This window comes from Gopherus evgoodei, chromosome 3, assembly GCF_007399415.2.
Source record: "Gopherus evgoodei ecotype Sinaloan lineage chromosome 3, rGopEvg1_v1.p, whole genome shotgun sequence".
Taxonomy (NCBI): domain Eukaryota; kingdom Metazoa; phylum Chordata; order Testudines; family Testudinidae; genus Gopherus; species Gopherus evgoodei.
In genome coordinates this window covers 45,519,229-45,538,601 of record NC_044324.1, presented here as the reverse complement: position 1 = coordinate 45,538,601, position 19,373 = coordinate 45,519,229, and the positions used below count along the sequence as shown (strand labels likewise).

At 40.2% G+C, this 19,373-nt stretch overlaps 1 protein-coding gene across 18 annotated transcripts in view; it reads right to left on the bottom strand.

Annotated features, from left to right (window-relative positions):
* Positions 1-19,373, bottom strand: part of MYT1L (myelin transcription factor 1 like) — a 383,510-nt gene that overhangs the window by 144,128 nt on the left and 220,009 nt on the right. For 17 of the 18 annotated variants that reach the window (XM_030555505.1, XM_030555502.1, XM_030555511.1 and 14 more), the window contains exons 3-5: positions 14,047-14,101; positions 13,831-13,864; positions 13,467-13,529 (exon numbers count right to left, since the gene is read on the bottom strand). The exons of the other annotated variant lie outside the window; for it this stretch is intronic. In XM_030555505.1, the coding sequence (XP_030411365.1) occupies positions 13,467-13,529; positions 13,831-13,864; positions 14,047-14,101 (152 nt within the window). The remainder of the gene's footprint in view (positions 1-13,466; positions 13,530-13,830; positions 13,865-14,046; positions 14,102-19,373) is intronic. 18 annotated transcript variants of the gene reach the window in all.

Genomic DNA, 19,373 nt, shown 5'->3' with positions numbered 1-19,373 from the left:
GTTATTTCTGGGGCCCTGACCAAATTTAAACTTATGTAATTAAATTCTGCCTACTTCAGAATTACTCCTGCAGTTTCAATTAAGTAAATTAGGTCCCAACCCAGAATGATTGCATTACAACGTGGTGAATGATATGACCTTAATATACCCTTTTATCTACTGTACCTAACATTGCAAAACTGTTGTGAGGCTTAAATTACTTGTGAAGCCTTTGAGATCCACTGATGAAAAAACTACAGAACTGTGAAACACTATTATTGTAACACGTTTTCTCAAAAGCAACCACCAAAAGGATTAAAATATGGCTACTTGTACTCTGTATTTCTTATATATTGCACTGAGGCAGCTGCGGCACTGTAAGCTCTCTAGTGTAGCTTCTCTAAATTGATGGGATAGAGTGCTCCCACTGACTTAATTAATCCATCCCCAACAAGTGATGGCAGCTATGTTGGCGGAAAAAGCTCTCCTGCCAACATAGGAGTGTCCACACCAGTGCTTAGGTCAGTGTAACTTATGTCGCTGAGGGGGTGGCTTATTCACACCTCTGAGCAACATAAGTTATACCAAATTAAGAGGCAGTGTAGACATAGCCTTAGAAAAAAGCATGGGACAGCAGGCCAGTGCCCTGGCTAATAGGTTTCAAGTATACTTTTCAGCAAGGTGATTATAGATATGTAAATATCTAGGACTAGAACTGGGGGTATTTGTGGGTATATAGCATACCCTTTTTCTGAGTAAGCCACAATGTTTCCATGGCCCTTCTCCTGAAAAAAGCATTAGGGGCCTATCAGAGCCAGTAGACCAAGTCTGAAGGTGTAGTTTTCTGAGCTGGGGCCATATGTTTTAGTTTCAAGCAGTTGCAGCACTCTCATCAGCAGAGAGAGACTCTAGCAATGGCTACTCACTAGGACATGTCACTGCTCAGCCACAGCCACCTGTCACATGCAGTGAGGGAGCCACTGCTTCAAAGCCCCATGACAGCATAAGGGATTACCATATTGTCTGATGGCAGATCGGGAATAATGGGAGAAAGTGGTTATTTTGAAAGAGGGGAGCTAAAAACAACATGTTGCTTCATTTCCATTGAGAATAAAAGGAGGTGGCAGCCATTTTAAAAGAGGGCAATTCTTTGTGGAATTTTCTGAAGAAGAACATTCTTCTTCAGCCCTTGGTGAAGAAAAAACCCTTTCAGTTGTAAAGTCTTCCAATGTAGCCTATCCATTTCAGTAAGTTTTATCTCTACAGGAAGTTTAGATACTCTGTGTTATTAAGATCATTAGGGACAAAAAATGATCTGACACCTGGTGCTAAATTTCTTCAAGGATCCATTTTTAAATTAATTTTAACTTAAATTAATTAACAGATTTACTCATAAATGCCCACACAAATACTGTTTGCCCAAGGAGTAGATGCTTGAAATTTTGAGGAAAATACGTTGTATTTGTTATGCATAACACAATCATTGAATCTCTGCTTTAAGTGCAAAATTCATCTCAGACTTAACTATTAATGACAGGTCCTCCTAGAAGGAATCCTAGCCAGCACTTCTATAATGAATGTTGGCCAGTGAGGACCAATTGCTGTTAGAATACCATATAATCACAGCACATATACCATAACAAGTAGTCATCTGCTAGTCTATCTTTGCTAGAACACATTTTTAATACAGGAGTAGGAAGGATGGTCTAGTGCATAAGGCATCAAACTGGGATTCAGGAGACACAGGTTCAATTCTTTGCTCAGATACAGATTTCCTATGTGGTGGTGGGCACGTCATACCTGTACCTCAATTTCCCATATGTAAAATGAGGATAATGTTCCCTACCTGACAGAAGTGTTGTGAATATAAAATTAGTTATTGATTTTATGGGCATACCAGACCTGCACTGGTCCAGCTGGGGTTAACCCCACACTATGGGCAGAGGAGGCCAGGTCTTCATGCCCCTGCTGGACATGCTCTGGCTGGGACCCAGGTATAAAAGAGAGCAACTTAGCTCAGTCAGGGCTGACTGTTGAAGAGGGAGGATGCCAAATCTTCAGCCTAGGAGCCACCAAATCTCCAGACTGTGGAAGTCAAATGTGCTGAGACCCAGGCAAACACCAGGACAATGGAAGGCACTCAAGAGTGGTCAAGGCTGCCAGGAGCCACCCAAGCTGAGGAACCTTGAGATACTGGGGATGCCCAGACCACCACACGAGCAGATGGGTTAGAAAGTGGCCCAGAGGAACAGCCTATAGGGCCAGACACTGTCAGCATGTTACGGTGGGATCCCTACTAACACAGTGGTGGAACTTTCCACCACAGTTAGGGCCTTGGGCTGGGACCCAGTGGAGTAGGGTGGACCTGGGTCCCCCTACATCAGTGGTGGGCAACCTGTCAGAGTAATCCATTGGCAGACTGTGAGACAGATTATTTATGTTGACTGTCTGCAGGCACGGCTGCCCACAGCTCGTAGTGGCCGCAGTTCGCCGTTCCCGGCCAATGGGATTTGCCCACCAGTGCCCTATGTCCTGCTGCCAACACCACATCAGGGTGGCAGCTCCCTGACCTTAGGCTGTATGCCAGAATGAGAATGTTAGACTGTAGACTACTTGGCGCTCCATCGTGCCTGAGGCCCTAGACTGATTGGTGCTCTGTCCTACCTGAAAACCCAGGGCCTCCAGACTGGCTCTGGCCATTAGGCTACACTCCTCTGAGACTAAAGTGGTATGAGCAAACGGGACTATAACAGCCCTTGCCCTACTCCTAAAGTGGGATGGGGCATTAGAGGATTGGGCCAAAAGAAACCTGATGAGGTTCAACAAGGGCAAGTGCAGAGTCCTGCACTTAGGACGGAAGAATCCCATTCACTGTTACAGACTAGGGATTGAATGGTTAGGAAGCATTTCTGCAGAAAAGGACCTAGGGATTACAGTTGACGAGAAGCTGGGTATGAGTCGCCAGTGTGCCCTTGTTGCCAAGTAGGCTAACGTCATTTTGGGCTGTATAAGCAGGAGCACTGCCAGCAGATCGAGGGACGTGATCATTCCCCTCTATTTGGCATTGGTGAGGCCTCATCTGGAGTAGTGTGTCCAGTTTTGGGCCCCACACCACAAGAAGGATGTGAAAAATTGGAAAGAGTCCAACGGAGGGCAATAAAAATGATTAGGAGGCTGGAGTACATGACTTATGAGGAGAGGCTGAGGGAACTGGGATTGTTTAGTCTGCAGAAGAGAAGAATGAGGGGGGATTTGATAGCTGCTTTCAACTACCTGAAATGGGGCTTCAAAGAGGATAGATCTAGACTGTTCTCAGTGGTACCAGGTGACAGAACAAGGAGTAATGGTTTCAAGTTGCAGTGGGGGAGGTTTAGGTTGGATATTAGGAAAAACTTTTTCACTAGGAGGGTGGTGAAGCACTGGAATGGGTTATCTAGGGAGGTGGTGGAATCTCCTTCCTTAGAGGTTTTAAAGTCGGCTTGACAAAGCCCTGGCTGGGATGATTTAGTTGAAAATTGGTCCTGCTTTGAGCAGGGGGTTGGACTAGATGACCTCCTGAGGTCCCTTCCAACCCTGATATTCTATGAATCTGTGATTCTATACCAGCCTTGTGACACCTAGATAAATAGATAATTTTGGATTTCCTTCACATGATACTGTAATTGGCCAGATGGAGAAACTACATTAGTTTCCTGCTTGCTGAACTAATCCTGCACCCCAGCCAATGAGTATTTTAAGTACATTTACTTATAGTATTAAAAACTGTGTCAATACCTGAAGACCTGCAACTAGCAACAGCTCTAGAAACAAACTAATGAGAATTATTATTTAGTATTTGTATTACTGTAGCACCTAGGATCCTAGTCATAGACAAGGACCCTATGGTGCTAGATATTGTACAAACACAGAACAAAAAGTCCCTGTCCCAAAGAGCTTAAAATCTAAACAATGACTGGTGTTAATATTTGAGGATAATCATATCCTGTACTGGCAAAATATGCTTTACAATATTACAAAATATATTATCCAGTACTGATTTAGGACTTTGGTCCTTCAAACACACATGACTAACTTCAGTCACAATAGTACTGCCACAAACTACTGTAATGTATCATTTGCAATACTGCACAACACAGTTGTCCAGTACAGTATGAGAGGGAAAAGGTCAGGTAGGCAACTAGGTCAGGTAGGCAGAATCAGGTAGGCAACTATGAGACTAACTAACCCAATGTGACTACTCATCTGGCTAAAGTTACTCAGTTACTTACAGGATTGTGCCCTTAAGTTGGGCCAAATCACCACAAGCTGCATATCCACTTGGCATTTGGTTTTGTACTGTGGATTTTTTTTATTATTGTCATTGAAGATGACTCTAAAGCAACCAACCTCCCACTGTCCTGAGCTGACACCGCTAGAAGCAGCACTTCGTGTCAGCTACTAATAAGAAGTGATGTCTGTGGAAGGGCTGTCTCAATTTATTGAAGAACTTCAATAAAAGGTTTTTAAAGAAACATCATACTGGGTTTTTAAAAAACAAACAAACAAACAAACTATTCTTTATCCTATTATTCCTCACAACCTTGTTTTTGCTCCTCTAATTCTTTCCCTTTTCCCTTCTCCTCTCTTTCTTTTCTCCCTGTATCCATCTATGGGCTTTTGTCTAGTAGTGTGCTCTAGTAGCTAGATTGGGGGGACTGAAAGTCAGGTATCCTGGGCTCTGTTCTCAGCTCAGATATGATAGAGGTGTCAGATACCATAGAGATCAGCATGGGATAAAGATATAACAACAACGCTCTTAATTTCCTGTTTTCCCTGCTACTTTCATGGCTCACACTTCTGCCAGTACGCCCTTCACTAAGAAGGGAACTAGGATTACAACCGGCTGTGGGAATGAATTAAGGGAATGTAGAGCACCATTGATTCACGAGAATACAGTATCATCCATGGATAAAAACTTCTTTCAAGATATTCACCTTCTTTGTTGCCCAGAATGCTCTTTGGAAAGAATATTTATGCAGCAATTTGGTTAAACATATAGTGCATATGGCTGTTTATTACTAACTTTACACAACACCAATATCCATAACAAAGTTGTTATTAAAATGCACAGCATTAAACAGCGAGGTGTCAAATATTCCTAGCTTATTAAACCTCAGTAATTATAATAAGGCTTTTAGCATAAAGAAGAGACATAGGACTTGTCTACATTTACTGGGAGATCAAAGAGTGGTGATTGATGCATCGGGGGTCAATTTAGGGGGTCTAGTGAAGACCTGCTAAATTGACTGCAGATTGCTCTCCTGTTGACTCCTGTCCACCAGATTGCAGATCGCTCTCCTGTCCACTGGATCTAGAAGAGTAGGAGGAGTCGACGGGAGAGAGTCTCCAGTCAACATCGCGTAGTGAGGACCCCTCCGAAAGTAGATCTAAGCTATGTCAATTTGAATTATGCTATTCACATAACTCAAATTGCAGAGCTTAGATCAATTTTCCCCTATAATGTAGGCAAGGCATTAGTAGTAGTTCTGTATATTCAAAGTAGGAAAAATACAGTTGGTTCTAAATATAAATTCAACCCTCTTTATAAATAATTTGAATTCTGCCTAATCTGCCAGATAGAGGGACTGATACACAGCCCAGTGGAGTTAATGAACAGACTTCCATTGACTTCAGTAGGCATTGGTTCAGACACTTAGTTATTTATGTACAAGTAGGTAAATACTAGAGACAAAGTTGCAAGTAAAGTATATAATAATAATTTCCTGTACAGTGTTTGTTATCCATACATATCAGGACACTTTCTAAAGGAGAATAAATATAATTATTTCCCTAATATAACAGGGAAACTGAGGCACAGAGAGATTGAAATGGCTTGCCCAACCTGTAAGAATCACCTCTGCAGCACTTTTTCTCTGCCAATTGAGAAGTAGAAACCATAAATTTACCCTCAGACCATCTATTTCTATATAAGGGCACATTATGCGTTCACCCAAGCTACCAGACCAGCCATTCTAATTTCCTGTAGCTAGAAGACGTGCAGCGGCCTTTTGGGGAAGATATCACCCCAGTATTACCATATGTTCTTTCTTTTATTCCCCGTCCTTACTGTCCTCTCAGTCCTGATTTATTTAGTGGCTGACAGCAACACCTCCACACAGACCTTTCCACAGCAGACACTGTGGCTGCAAGTGAAGTGCTGAATGAGAAATATGCCCAGCACCTGCCATCTGAAAGAAAATGAGCATATCATCTCGACAACACACATTGTACCAGCCCAGAGACTTGCTGCAGATCCCACTCCCAAATCTGCTGTTTGTTGTCACTGCACAGATGGGTCAGCACCCTCTGATAGCTGTCTGAATTTTCTCTCCTTTATTAGGCTACTACTTCTGGCACATCAAGATTCTGAAACTTGCTGCCACTGAAATTGCTATTCCCAACCCAGATGGTGGTGGGAGGAATTGAACTGTGGTTCCTTTGTGCAGAAAGCCCTAGACAATAGCCACCAGCATGCAGAACCACACACCAACTTCTGGTGTATATTTTGTTGCTGTTTCAGACCCAAGTCCGGACCTTTTTAATCATTAATCAACAATTCAGAGAAAGTGTATATTGCTGAATCCAAACAGCAGCCAATACAGACCTCTAATACATTATGGATTCCCTGTCAGTACATTTATTTATTGTTTGCAGTGTTCCTTCAGAAATCCCTATGCTCTTTCGCTTACAACTGAAAATTAGCTGAAGAAAATATTAAACTGGATTTAACAAAGCAGTGTGTCTCTGCTTAATAAAATATGTTTAAAAATACCTGAATAATGAATTACATGCTATATAAAATATCTTTAAAGTATAATTCTTGTCATTTACCACAATTTTAACAAAATATTTAGCAACTATATCACTAAATAAAATAGAAAGGCATTGTTTATGTAGTGTTAATGTACAGTTTTTCCTTAGGAAAACATCTGGTTGTTCATTTTATTATTGTGATAGTATAATAAAAGTTGGCTATAAGTTAGAGTGAAATGAAGATACATGTGTCTTTACTTCCAGTATTCACCAGAGGTTTTTCACTGTGGCATAAAAATAAGAAAAACCTCACTCTTCTGTGCTAAGGCTTTTATACTTTACACAAATGCATCAATGGACCTCGATTTCTGCACACTGTGCAACCATGCTCTGCTATCAAATTAATGTTAAAATATGTATGTCCTGATTTCTGATTTATGATATCATTGACAAATAGTAAAAAGGACAGGCATGCCATAAAGTTTATGGATGGAGTGATGGCACATACAATGATGTCTCATAAAGAATAAAGGAGGGGGAGTTATTTATTCTTGTGGATTCAAGAACTAAAATACAGATAGATGGTTGCGTGCACAGAATTTTTCATAAATATCCCACAGTGCACCCTGTTGTACAGCAGCCATACATTAATTAGAGCATTCAGCAGACACTGCAATGTGTTACACTCACCCAAGTGAATCTTCATTTTTCACATGCAGGGCCTTACTAATTAAAATCAGATTTGCAATTAAATGTGGAAAATTGTGTTAAACTTTCATGCATGGTTTAGAAAAAAATGTATTTATTTTTAGGGTATTTTATTTTGATGCAAATGAATTTTCCATCAAAGTGAAACCAGTAAAAGGGAGGTATGAGGATTTCTCTTTTTTTGTATTATAGATGCGCCTCTCAGTTGCAAGTTGCAATGCTTCACTATCTCTCTGCCAGTACTTGGCCCTGTTCCAATGCTTTTAGTGAGTGCTATCTGTCAAGGCATGAATAATACAGCCCCTAGGCTGTCGGCAGAATCCAAATGAGGCATACATCAGGAAGCAGGCACTCGACTTTAGCTCCAGAACATGCTCCTGTGAAGACAGGCAATTATTCACCCACGGCTGCAGCCATGGCAATCAAACTGGTGGGTGAAAAGGTATATGAAATGAAAAAATTTGAATAAGAAATATGGCACAACAAGCCAGAGAAAATTCAATAATTTTCTAATAGAGAGATATTTGAGTCTTTTAATTTTCAAGTTTGGCGTTTGAATTATTTTTCTCAGTCTGTTCTAAAATGGGCAGGACTAAAACAGAATATATAATGCCAAAATAATAATAGTGTGATTTTTTTTAATCAAGACAGCATAGCTTATTGTAAAGTATGTGCATTTTTAACAACAAATCTTCTGTTTTAAAGAACAGATCTCATCCTTCAAAAATTAAAATGATCACAACATGTCTATCTGTACAATTGTATAGATGCAAAGGACCAGAGACAGTACAGAGAGACAGTAAACAGAGGTTAATATCAAGAACACTTTGGCGGGCAGTCACAAAGCAAAATACTTTTATAAAGTTGGTGATGAGTCATATATTATAGATCCAAACCTTATGTGTGTGTCCTCTCCCCACTTCAATGATACTTGTTTGCTTCTGAAAAAGCCTGCCTTAATGTTACATCAAAAAAATGGGGGGGAAAGCCCTATACTTCCAACATGAATTTAACAAAGAACACATGGGATTCTTGTCTGGATGTAACGTTTGGGTTTGTTCTGTTTATTTCAGCCACATTCTACTTCTTCAGCGATCAAACTGCAACAAGCTGTTAGGGATCCATCAATATTTCCATTTTAAATCTGAAGGATTTAAGATTCAGCCTTAAAAATTCATTCTGCATTGAAATTTAATTTGCATGGTCTTAGACTAGGAATTTTTTTCCCTTTTACCAATTTCCCATACAACAGTTTCAGCTGTTTTCAGTTATACATATAAAAAAATTACTGCTCCATCAGTTTAAAATTGTTTTCTGCTCATATTTGTTAAAAATGGTTTTCATTTTGAAGCATGTGGTATTTGGCAAGTGATTAGTCCATAATAGAACCTAATTGCTTGTGTTATTCAAGGGGGAAGGAGTGGGGAAATTAAACAACCATGTTATGGAGGTTTTAAAAATAGGCCATGGTCGGACTCAGTATTTTTTTTAATGGAATCTAGTTAGAATTTTATGATGTGTCTAAATACATATTTACATGATAGACCATATCCATCTTTGGCATAAATCATGTGCATTTTAATACAAAATTCTAAATGCATAGCAACACAGTAGACTTTAATACTTCCAAAGCTGCCATTTACATCTACTGGGGAAGTAACAGTGGCCATAGTTTGCTCTCAGTTACACAGGTAATGCGCCTGCATAACGAAGGGAAGAATTTGAACTCATGCCTTTTAATTTATTGTTGTATATATAAGAGCTGGATCCTTCTGCCATTAAAATCAGTGCTAAAACTCCCATTTATCTTAATTGAAGCAGGATCAAACCCAGGGATGTCTTCAAGTATTTAGCTAACAAAAACACATGAGATACTTTACCAGTGTGAGTAGTCCCATTATATTCAGTTTGACTACTCACAAGCAAAAGCACTTGCAGAATTAGGACCCATAACCTCTCCTTGAAGTGACTATTATATCAACAAATAATTCATAATTTTTCAAAGTATCTAATTACCATGCGTGGTTAAACAACAGTCTGTAGTGGATCTGAGGGATATCTAGTAAATACTTGCCAAGAAAGCAATCCAGGCAGTATGAACTAGTGGATAGTTTCTGGACTGGGACTCAGAAGACTTGGGTTTTATTCCTAGCTCTGCTAGTGACTTGCTGTGTGACCCTGGGCAAGTCACTTCAACTCTCTATGCCAGGGTGGCCAAACCTACTGACCTTATGAGTCGCATATGACAATCTTCAGATGTTGGAAAGTCAGAGCACAGCTGCCGGGGCTAAGGGCTTCTGCCCTGCAGGAGGCACCTGCTGGGACTTGGAGCTTTATCCCCATTGCTGCTGAAGCCCCAACCCCCAGCAGGTATGGCTCATGGGTCTGAAGTCCTGAGACCCGGCCTCCTTGCTGGGCAGGAGCCCCTACCCCGGGGTCGGGGGCAGCTTCATGAGCTGCACTTTAACAGTAAAAGAGCCGCATGCAGCTTGCGAGCCACAGTCGGCCACCCCTGCTCTATGCTTCTGTTTCCCCTCCCACTTATTGTCTGTCTTGTCATTCTGTAGTGCTTGATACTGCAAAGGTTATTCACTTTATGCACTGTGAGTAATCTCAGTGGCTTCAATGATATGTAGAGTTAACCATATGCATGTCTTTGCACTACCAGGGTCTCAAACTGTAAACTCTACAAGGTAGGAACTTCCTCTTATTATGTTGTATTCCTGTCACAACAGTACAAGTCTTGGTTGAGGTTTCTAGCTGCCACTCTTACATAAATAATAACAAATATGGGTAAATTTTGCTCTAAGTTACACATGTACAACTTCTTCACAGTCAGTCATGCTGGATGTGTGTAATTTCAGAGCAGACTTTGGCCCAGTGAATCAAAAACCAGACATATTTGCATGAATCAGCACAAACAACTGCTATCATTTGTTCAGTCAATGTCAAAATTGGCCCCAATCCTTCAATTTGATTCAGGCAAGGGAATCCGTTTGACTGAACCAATCCTCATTCACTTACATAGATATAAGGATCCACCAGTGATGACACAATTGCAGGATAGGAGCCTATATTTATAGATATTGGGGTTACTTTTTATTATTATTAAAAGAAAATCAGGGAGATAAAACATCTTGAGGGATTTAAACCCAGAAAAGCTAAAGCTACAAACACTGCTTTCCCTTCCACCTTGCTATGTTCCCACCAAAATAATGAAGTGTCAGTCCAAAGATTTGTATGTATTTACTTTGTGGGTTTAAATTAAATATATCAGAGTGATAGGCACCATGTGAAGCTGGATAAAAGTATGTCACAGTTTGTTAAGAAAAAAGGTCAGAAATCCCAAAGAATTCAAGAGATCCCAGGAAGGAAAATAAATTTAAAAAATGCTGGAAAACTGTTAATTTCCTAGCACGAACAAACACCATTCATTCATAATAATGAGCTGGTCTGCTATTGTGAATGGAAAGGTCATAACCTTATTAAATTCTATTCTGTAAGGCTAAATTGAGTTATGTTTCAGTGTAAATATACAAACCTCTTGAACACATGGAATTTTTAGACTTTTTGATTTTCTTTTACATAAAATGTTTATTTTCTTCCCCCACCCAGATAACAACCAAGATTTGGGGAGTGGGAAGGGTTGAAACAAGAAAAATATTTTAAATTTTATTTAAAATTGTTTATTGATAAGATTTGATACAATAATTGAAAACTGATCTTTTCTGAACCAGAAGCCGTGTTGTGAACCCCAACAAAAATGGTTCCTAATAAAACTAATAGAAGATCTGCTAGCTGAATATAATCTGAGTAGTGGATTGACATTCAAGGTGTTAAAAAAACTAAAAGAAAGAGAGAGAGACATTCTTTTGCAAATAGAAAAAGAGAGTTGTTGATACATTTCCAATTTTTCTGCTTTGTGAGTCCTCCCCAAAAATTTCCTTTAATTAGCAACTCTGAGATTCAGTCTGTTCATGTCTTGACACACCAGAATCATGTCAAGGAAGCAAAATCCAGAATTAATATTTCAAAACTGCACCTAATCTTATCCAACTTTACAGCTATTCCCTGTGCTTTCCATCTGAAAAAGGATTATCACACACACAAACAAACACACACAGAGGTACAGTAATTCAAAAGAGAATGCTTGACTGTTCAAACGAAATTTCACTTGGAAATGATTTTGTTAGTTTGATTTCAGGAAATATGTTTTTTGAAAACTGCATCCAAATCGCATGAAATGCAGAGAAGTGCACTCAGTTAATTTTTGTTTCATTTCCTGTGGAGGACATTATAACTTTATTTAATTGTTGACTATTCATGGAATTTCTGAAGACAAAAAATGGAGTTTGGTGCCATTCATTAATTACTATGAAACTTGAATTTATATGAAGAAAATGAACAATAGAAATGATACATTTTGAAACTGGAAGTTCTAAATAGTCCTAAGGAAAATGATTTTTAATATTTCTGCTAAATTATCCAAATCTCTGATATAACTACAAAAATGGAGCTGCCTTTACTTTTATGGAAGACAACATGATTAGAGTAAGAAATTTGAATATGCTAATAAAGAAAACCAAACTGGTTAACTTTTCCTTTAAAACAGCGTTCAAAAGAATTTTTTACATATTTATCACTTTTTATGGTCTTAATTTAAAAAATATATATTTGTGTAGCCTTATAGGTCTTTGAAAAGATACTAAGATAGTAGAGTAGATTTATACATCTACCTTACACCTCTGGTTCAAAAATGGAATTAGTTGTTATTTTAGTTTAATCCCTAGTGGATATATGTATTTATTACAAAATATCCACTGAATTTGGCATGAAATGTTTATTCTTTAAATCACAATAGTTTCTTTATAATCTGACAACAATACTATTTACAAAAATCAATAATGAAAAAATACAAAAGTTTAGAACAATTTCATTCTAGATTAAATAACTTGTTACAGTTCAATAGAGAGAGGGCCAAAATGTCAGCCATTTTGTCTTCTACATTGGTTGTCATATGAAACAAGTTAAATAAAATGTACTCCATATACAAGAAAAAATGATTTATTCACAAGCTTATGTACTAACGGGTAAATTTTCAAAATGTCGTACAAGAAATACTTGAACAAACTGCATAAGAAACTAAAGTTGTTTCTCTGCATGTTCCACATGCTATTTTGAACATTTACACTGCAAATATAGAAATGTAAAGATTATATTCTAGAGGACTTTCAGACACAGGTATACATAATGCAATCCTGCCTTGATGTGTTATTAGCAATTAATAGCTAAACACATTCTCCTTCTGGAGATCTCTCCACTCACAGTTTAGGAGCTGAAGTAACAGTATTTATGACTATAGTATAATCATCTGAATTTCAAAGTCTCATTATTACGGATCTGTCCTAGACTTTGCCCTTTGAATCTAACCTCATCATTGAACTCTCTGTACTCAAAAGCTTATGTTTTCATTCCAGTTATGAACTACATTAAATGATAGAAGTCACACTGGCACCAAAATGTCAATAAGGTCAAATTTTAATTTGCCACACATGAACTACAGAACTGCATACAAAAACTGAGAGAAGATGGGAAGCAGAAACAAGTGTTCTCAGCAAAACAATATTATAGATTTTGCAAGACATTCAAGGTTACCACCTACATGATTAGGATGCATATAGAATTGTGGTAAGTTTGCTAAGAGAGTTTGGGACTTGTCCTCATTTGGATTGTTTTAGTTTTTAATTTACATTGTGCTTAAGTGTGATAGAATTGTCAAATATTTTGAGCATCCTAACAAATGACATATATAAATGATAGAAATTAGTTGGAAAAAAGAAAGAGAAAAGAAAAAATGTATGAAATTGAACGGCTTCTAGAATATCCAGTCCCTATTTTTTATCATAGGTTAAGTCATTAGCAAGGTCAAGTCAGATAACTTGTTTATCAAATCTCTTCACTATGGTAAAAAAAATTACAGCTATTACCTTCTATGTCTTGCATATTTGCCACTAACATGACCACTGCCATCACAACCAGGAGTAGGACAGCTGCAAAAAGGAAAGAATTAATTATATAGGTGCCAGTATGCTGCAGGAAGATTATACTAAAAGCAGGCAGTAGATATTACAGAGATGGAGGGCAACAAAGACAGAAAGAGAAAAATCAAATAACTGAAGAGAAAAAAAAAGAGGGGATGCTTTTTATTAGCAAGTCTCAGGGGAATTAATTTCATCAGTGCAGCAGGGCATGAGCAAACCACCAATGAACTTGAAAGTGCATTATACCCATTAAAAGGCATGAATTTTCTAAATTGCTAATGGGGATACATTTTACACTCAGAGCACTAACCTGAACAGCTCTTGTATGGCTGGTTCCACGGGAACTGCAGAGAGATGGAAAATATATAAAAATTTATCATCTATTACAAGTACCCTTCTTCTACAGAAAATTACCAAAAAGGTTGTGTAAAAGCAAGGGTCAGAATGAATTGTGCAAAGAGATTCTGGAGGATGAAGGTCACCCTGAGTGGGGGCCTTGAGTGATTTACTGAAGCAAGAGACGTACCTCGAACACCTTTGGAGCGTGTGCGATGGCGCTTCTCGTCTGCATCCACCTCCATCTGGGAATAGATTAGCAGGCAGTCAATGTTCTTATCCTGCATGCACAGACTATCAATGCACAGACTGATACAGTCTCTCACACAATTTATTGGCAATATTTTAATTCCATTTTATCCTGTAAGAGAAATAGTACTTTAGAAATGATTTTTTTAGAATCCCTATATTTATTTTAAAACAGAAATTGCATGGTGATTTTTGCTTTAATCAGTCTGCTTGCATGCCCTCTTTCATAATAGATTTTGTAAAACTGTAAGAGCAATAAATGTTCTCTATTTTTGAAAGGATTTTCTTGAGAGGAAACCCAGGTTACTTGGATATATTTTTTGCAACAAGGGCATAATAGATTTCTAATTAGTTTGAAACTAAGGTCAAGTAGCCCCATTTCATAGGTTGCCTTGTTACAGGTGGCTTTAGAGTGGATAAATAGTCAGGGAATGAGAGAAAGGAAAAGAGAATGAGGTAAGGACAAAGAGACATGATTGGGACAATGCAAGCAAGGTAATACCTTTCATTGGACCAACTTATGTTGGTGGAAGATACAAGCTTTTGAACTACACAGAGTTCTTCAGGTCTGTGAAGCTCAAAAGATTATATCTTCCACCAACAGAGGCTGGTTCAGTAAAAGATACTACCTCACCACCATGTCTCTCTTATAACCTGGGACCAACATGGCTACAACATCGCAAACAACTATTTAATATGGATTTTGGTCTTTTCTTATGTATCCCATTGATTAGGTAAATATTATCATGTCTAAATAAAGTGCTTAATTACTGCATGTGACTATATCTGTCTCTTCATTTTATAAACAGGATTCCCATTGGGGTGACTAATTATGCAATAGTAAATATTCTGGTACTCTTATGGCTTCACTGGTCAGATATAGGGTTTTCCATCAGATCTGAGCTGGAAGCATAAACAGTGACCTATATCAGTTTCAATATGCTTGTGTGGCTTCTCCTAATGCTTCTATGCTCCAAATAGCATCTGATCCAATATATCTGCATTGGTCTCAATGGGTCTTCAAAAGGGCACTCATTCCAGTCTAAGAGTCGTTTTAATCCTCTTGGTCACAAATACAGATCTTACTGGAATTTGTTGAAACAAAGGCCATAACAGGGAAAAATATATTCCATCCCTGAAGTGCAAAGTCTGGTGCAGCAGCCTCCTGAGATGTAGAGACACTGGGTACATAGACCCATGTAGGTCCACACATATAGGAGTGCTATTGTAAAGGTCACAAAGCAAAGCTTAGAAATCAGGGGCACTAAAGTGGATGCAGACAATCTCCAGGGGATTTGTTTTCCAAAGACCACACACAAAAATGGTTGTCAGTTTATGGTAATACTTTTGGACTGACAGCTGGGATTGCTGGTCTCAACTGTTTTATGCAAAAGCACAAGGATTTGTACCCACAATCTTTTCACTAGGGCTCTGATATGACCAAAGAATACCTTTAAATGTGAAAACCTCAGAAACATGGAATCATACGATTTGCAATTAATCCTTTACACACAACTCCACTAATTGTTGTAGCAGATTATTATTATTATTATTATTAATAATTTGTATTCCCATAACGCCAAGGAGTCCACTGTGCTAGGCACTGTACAGACACAGAACAAAAAGTCAGTCTCCACCCTGAAGAGCTTACAGACTAAATACAAAAGCTGAGTGAACAACGTGATGGTAGCGCCACAATTTTTTTGTGGGGGACGGCTTAGTTAGGAAAGGATAATCTTAATGGAAAGCAAGAGGGAACACTGATTGTAAAGGCTGGGGGTGTGCAGGAAAGGAGAGAAGAAGATACTATGAGGGATTGGGAAGGGAGAGGGTTAGATCGAAAAGCCAACCAGCACAGGGCAAAGGAAGTCCTGTCAAAACTGTAGAAAGTTCTCCAAAAGACCTCTGCTTTGGCTGCTTCTGCCCCTACCGGATGGAGTCTCTGGCTGGGGCCTGGTCCACACTACGCTGTTAAACTGATTTTAACAGCGTTAAATCGATTTAACGCTGTTAAACTTATTTTAACAGCGTTAAATCGATTTAATGCTGCACCCGTCCACACTACACTGCTCTTTATATCGATTTAAAGGGCTCTTTAAATCGATTTCTGTACTCCTACAAAACGAGAGGAGTAACGCTAAAATCGATATTACTATATCGATTTAGGGTTAGTATGGACGCAAATTGACATTATTGGCCTCATTCTTTTACAGTAGCTACCCACAGTGCACCGCTCCAGAAATCGACGCTAGCCTCGGACCACGGACGCACACCACCGAATTAATGTGTCTAGTGTAGAGGCACACAATTGACTTTATAATATCTGTTTTATAAAATCGGTTTAAGCTAATTCGAATGTATCCTGTAGTGTAGACGTACCCTGGCTGGCTCCTCTCTGCAGCTTTCTCCCAAGCCCACATGGCAGGGGCAGAGGAGACACCACCTGGGACCCAATGTCTCTAGAGTTAGGGGAGTCACCACTGCACAGTTCTGAGTCCAGAAGGGCTGCATGGGGGAGGTGGTCCAGTTGGACTCCATTTCCCTCCTCCTGCCTGCCAGTGCAACAATCCTGCTTTGGCTGCTTCTGTCCCTACAGGCTTGAGTGTCTGGCTGAGATGAGGGCAATCAGCACATGACAGTGGGCTAGGTCTCCCCCTCCTGTACTAAAACCCACAGGAAGTAACTCAGGGCAGGAAAACTCAGTGAGGATCCTTTCATGGAGCTCCCCACAATCATTTTACCTGCAGGGAGGGGACTGCTCCTGCACTGAGTAGGATCTGGAGCCCACCCAGAAACTGGGATCTGTGGAAGGGAAGTGCCATCCTCACAGAGGCTCTGTACCTCACCTGGTTGGCTCCTCAGGTCCCAGGCAGTGTGGTTCAATACCTCCTCCTAGGAAAGACCCTTTAAATTTAGGGACTTATTCTGCAGCAAAGCATCAAAATTAGGAATTCAGCCCTAAGCTTTGGACTCTCTGTAGGACTGGAGAGAAGACAATGTGCATTCACCCCAACCCTCCAGCCCCTGTTCAGCCTCTCTGAGGTCCTGGGAAAGGCAAGATAGTGCTGCAAAGGCAGCTGAACTCCATTTCACACAGGAGACATCAGAACTGTGTGTGTGTCATTCATTTATTGATTTGGTGACATAATCCCTCCACAGCATCTGGCCCTGCATGATGAGTTAAAGGGGGATAGTGATCATCAGCTATGTTGCTAACACCTTTGGGAGAAAACTCACTTAATTCTAAGTCCATCCTTGACAGGATGATTTCTGGCCCCATTTTTGATAAACGTGGCATGCGTATCACTGGAGAGAAAACAGCCGTGTTTGTGACTGTTCCGTGTAATCTAGATACCACCTTTTTCATGCCATAGCATGGAACAGCCAAAAATTTGGCATATCACAAAAATCCATCACATGTGCCACATTCTTTTCACTTCACTGACAAGAAAACAACATACTGCAAAGGCCCAGAAGTGGAATTACCTGACTAGCAGCCTATGTGTGGTAACGTTTGGAAAACATTATCTGGCATAATCAACCGTGGAATAATCTGTTGAATTAGCTGTTATGATCTTAGCCTGATAATACAGATATAAATGTGCTTCATGTAGTGGTAATCCCAGTTAAGATGATATTCTGTGTAAATTCAGGTGCAGGACAAGGAAGAGGTTGGTTAGCTCATGTTTGCCAACCAAATTAGCTACCTTGATTCAAGAAACTCATGTGTATCTCTAACCCCAGACCCAACTGCATATATATCTAACCACACTGAAGAGGAGGACCACAAATTTGGAAAATTGTCCATAGGTGAGGTCCACAATACTCAGATCCAACGAGGACTTGAAATGAGATCCAATTACTTGCTCATGAATCCACAGTTCTCCGAAAGGAAGATTTTACTTAAAGGCCCAAATTGTGATCCCACCCCAGTGCAGGAACCTAAGGTCTGATGATGCGGGAACTGGTGCAGGGGGAGAAGGCAGACTGAGTTATAGAGTGCCCACACAACCATGTTCAACTGTCCTATGTAGGGGTATGTAACAGTTGTAGGTGCTGTTACAGCAAGTGAGCAGTCACAGAAGTAATGTACCTGCCTTCCTAGCCATATATGGCTTTGGGGGCAGAATTCAGTTCTTCTTGGAGAATCCCTAAGCAATGCCCATTTCCTCAGGTTTTGTAAGAGATAGAAGGAAAGGATTTTGGCCTTAATGAGCAGGAAAGAGTTCATCTCAGGAGCCCTACTTTCTACACAACATTTACATTCCATGACATGTACTTACATTTTCATGGAACATTGGGCCACCTTCTCTGGAGAAAGGATTATGGCTTGGCTGACAGATCAGCTAGAACAGTTAGGAGTAAAGCTGGGTAGGAAATGGTTTTCCAGTCCCATGAAAAGTTTTGAGATTTCAAATTTTTTCCCATTTTGAACTGGGATGAACCCCATAGTCTTTCAACATTTCTATCAGAATAGCCAAATAGCCTAGTGATTAGGCCACTCACCTGGGGTGTGGGAGATAGTGATGGGGCAGCTGCCTCTCACTGGTAGAAAAGGGGTTAAAGGCAGCCCTAGGAGGCTGCACCAGAGGCAGCCAATCAGAGAAAGGCTGAAGGGAGTAGCCAATCAAGGCGAAGCAGGCCCATACAAAAAAGCAATTGCAGGGCAGAGGAAGGCAATTCTCTGCTGGGAACCCAGGGAGGAAGGATTGTGTCTCTGGAGGACTAAGAGAACTGCTAGCATCCTGGACAGAACAGTGCTGCTAGCCAGAACTGGGGAGCGGGAGACAGCTCCTGGCTGGCTGCTGGGGTTTGCAGGCTGAGGCCATGTTGCAAGGACAAAGAGGATGGTGGAGCCACAAGGTAAGTGCCCAGACAATTGGCTACAGTAGCCACTAAGAGAAGTGGCTGAAGAGCAGACTGAAGTTCCCCCCAAAGTGGTGGGAGCACTGTGTGTGGCATGGCCGAACGGCTGTGTTGCTGAAGAGGATGCCACAGTCCTTGGAGAGATGTGCGTCTTAGAGCAGGAGCGATGGTGGCGAGACACCACTCGAGGAGGGTGCACCACCATGCAGAGCTAATTCCCAAGGCAACCTGCAGGAGGTGCCAGAGTGGTGAGTCACATTCTTTCACAGCCCCTGGTTTAAATCAGGCAGGGGCTGTGATCTGGACTTGGACCTGGGACTCCTTCATCCCATGGCAGAGCCATACTCACTAGGCAATTGGGTATTCTGAGGTCTCTTTGTCACTATCAACTTCGCATTTTCT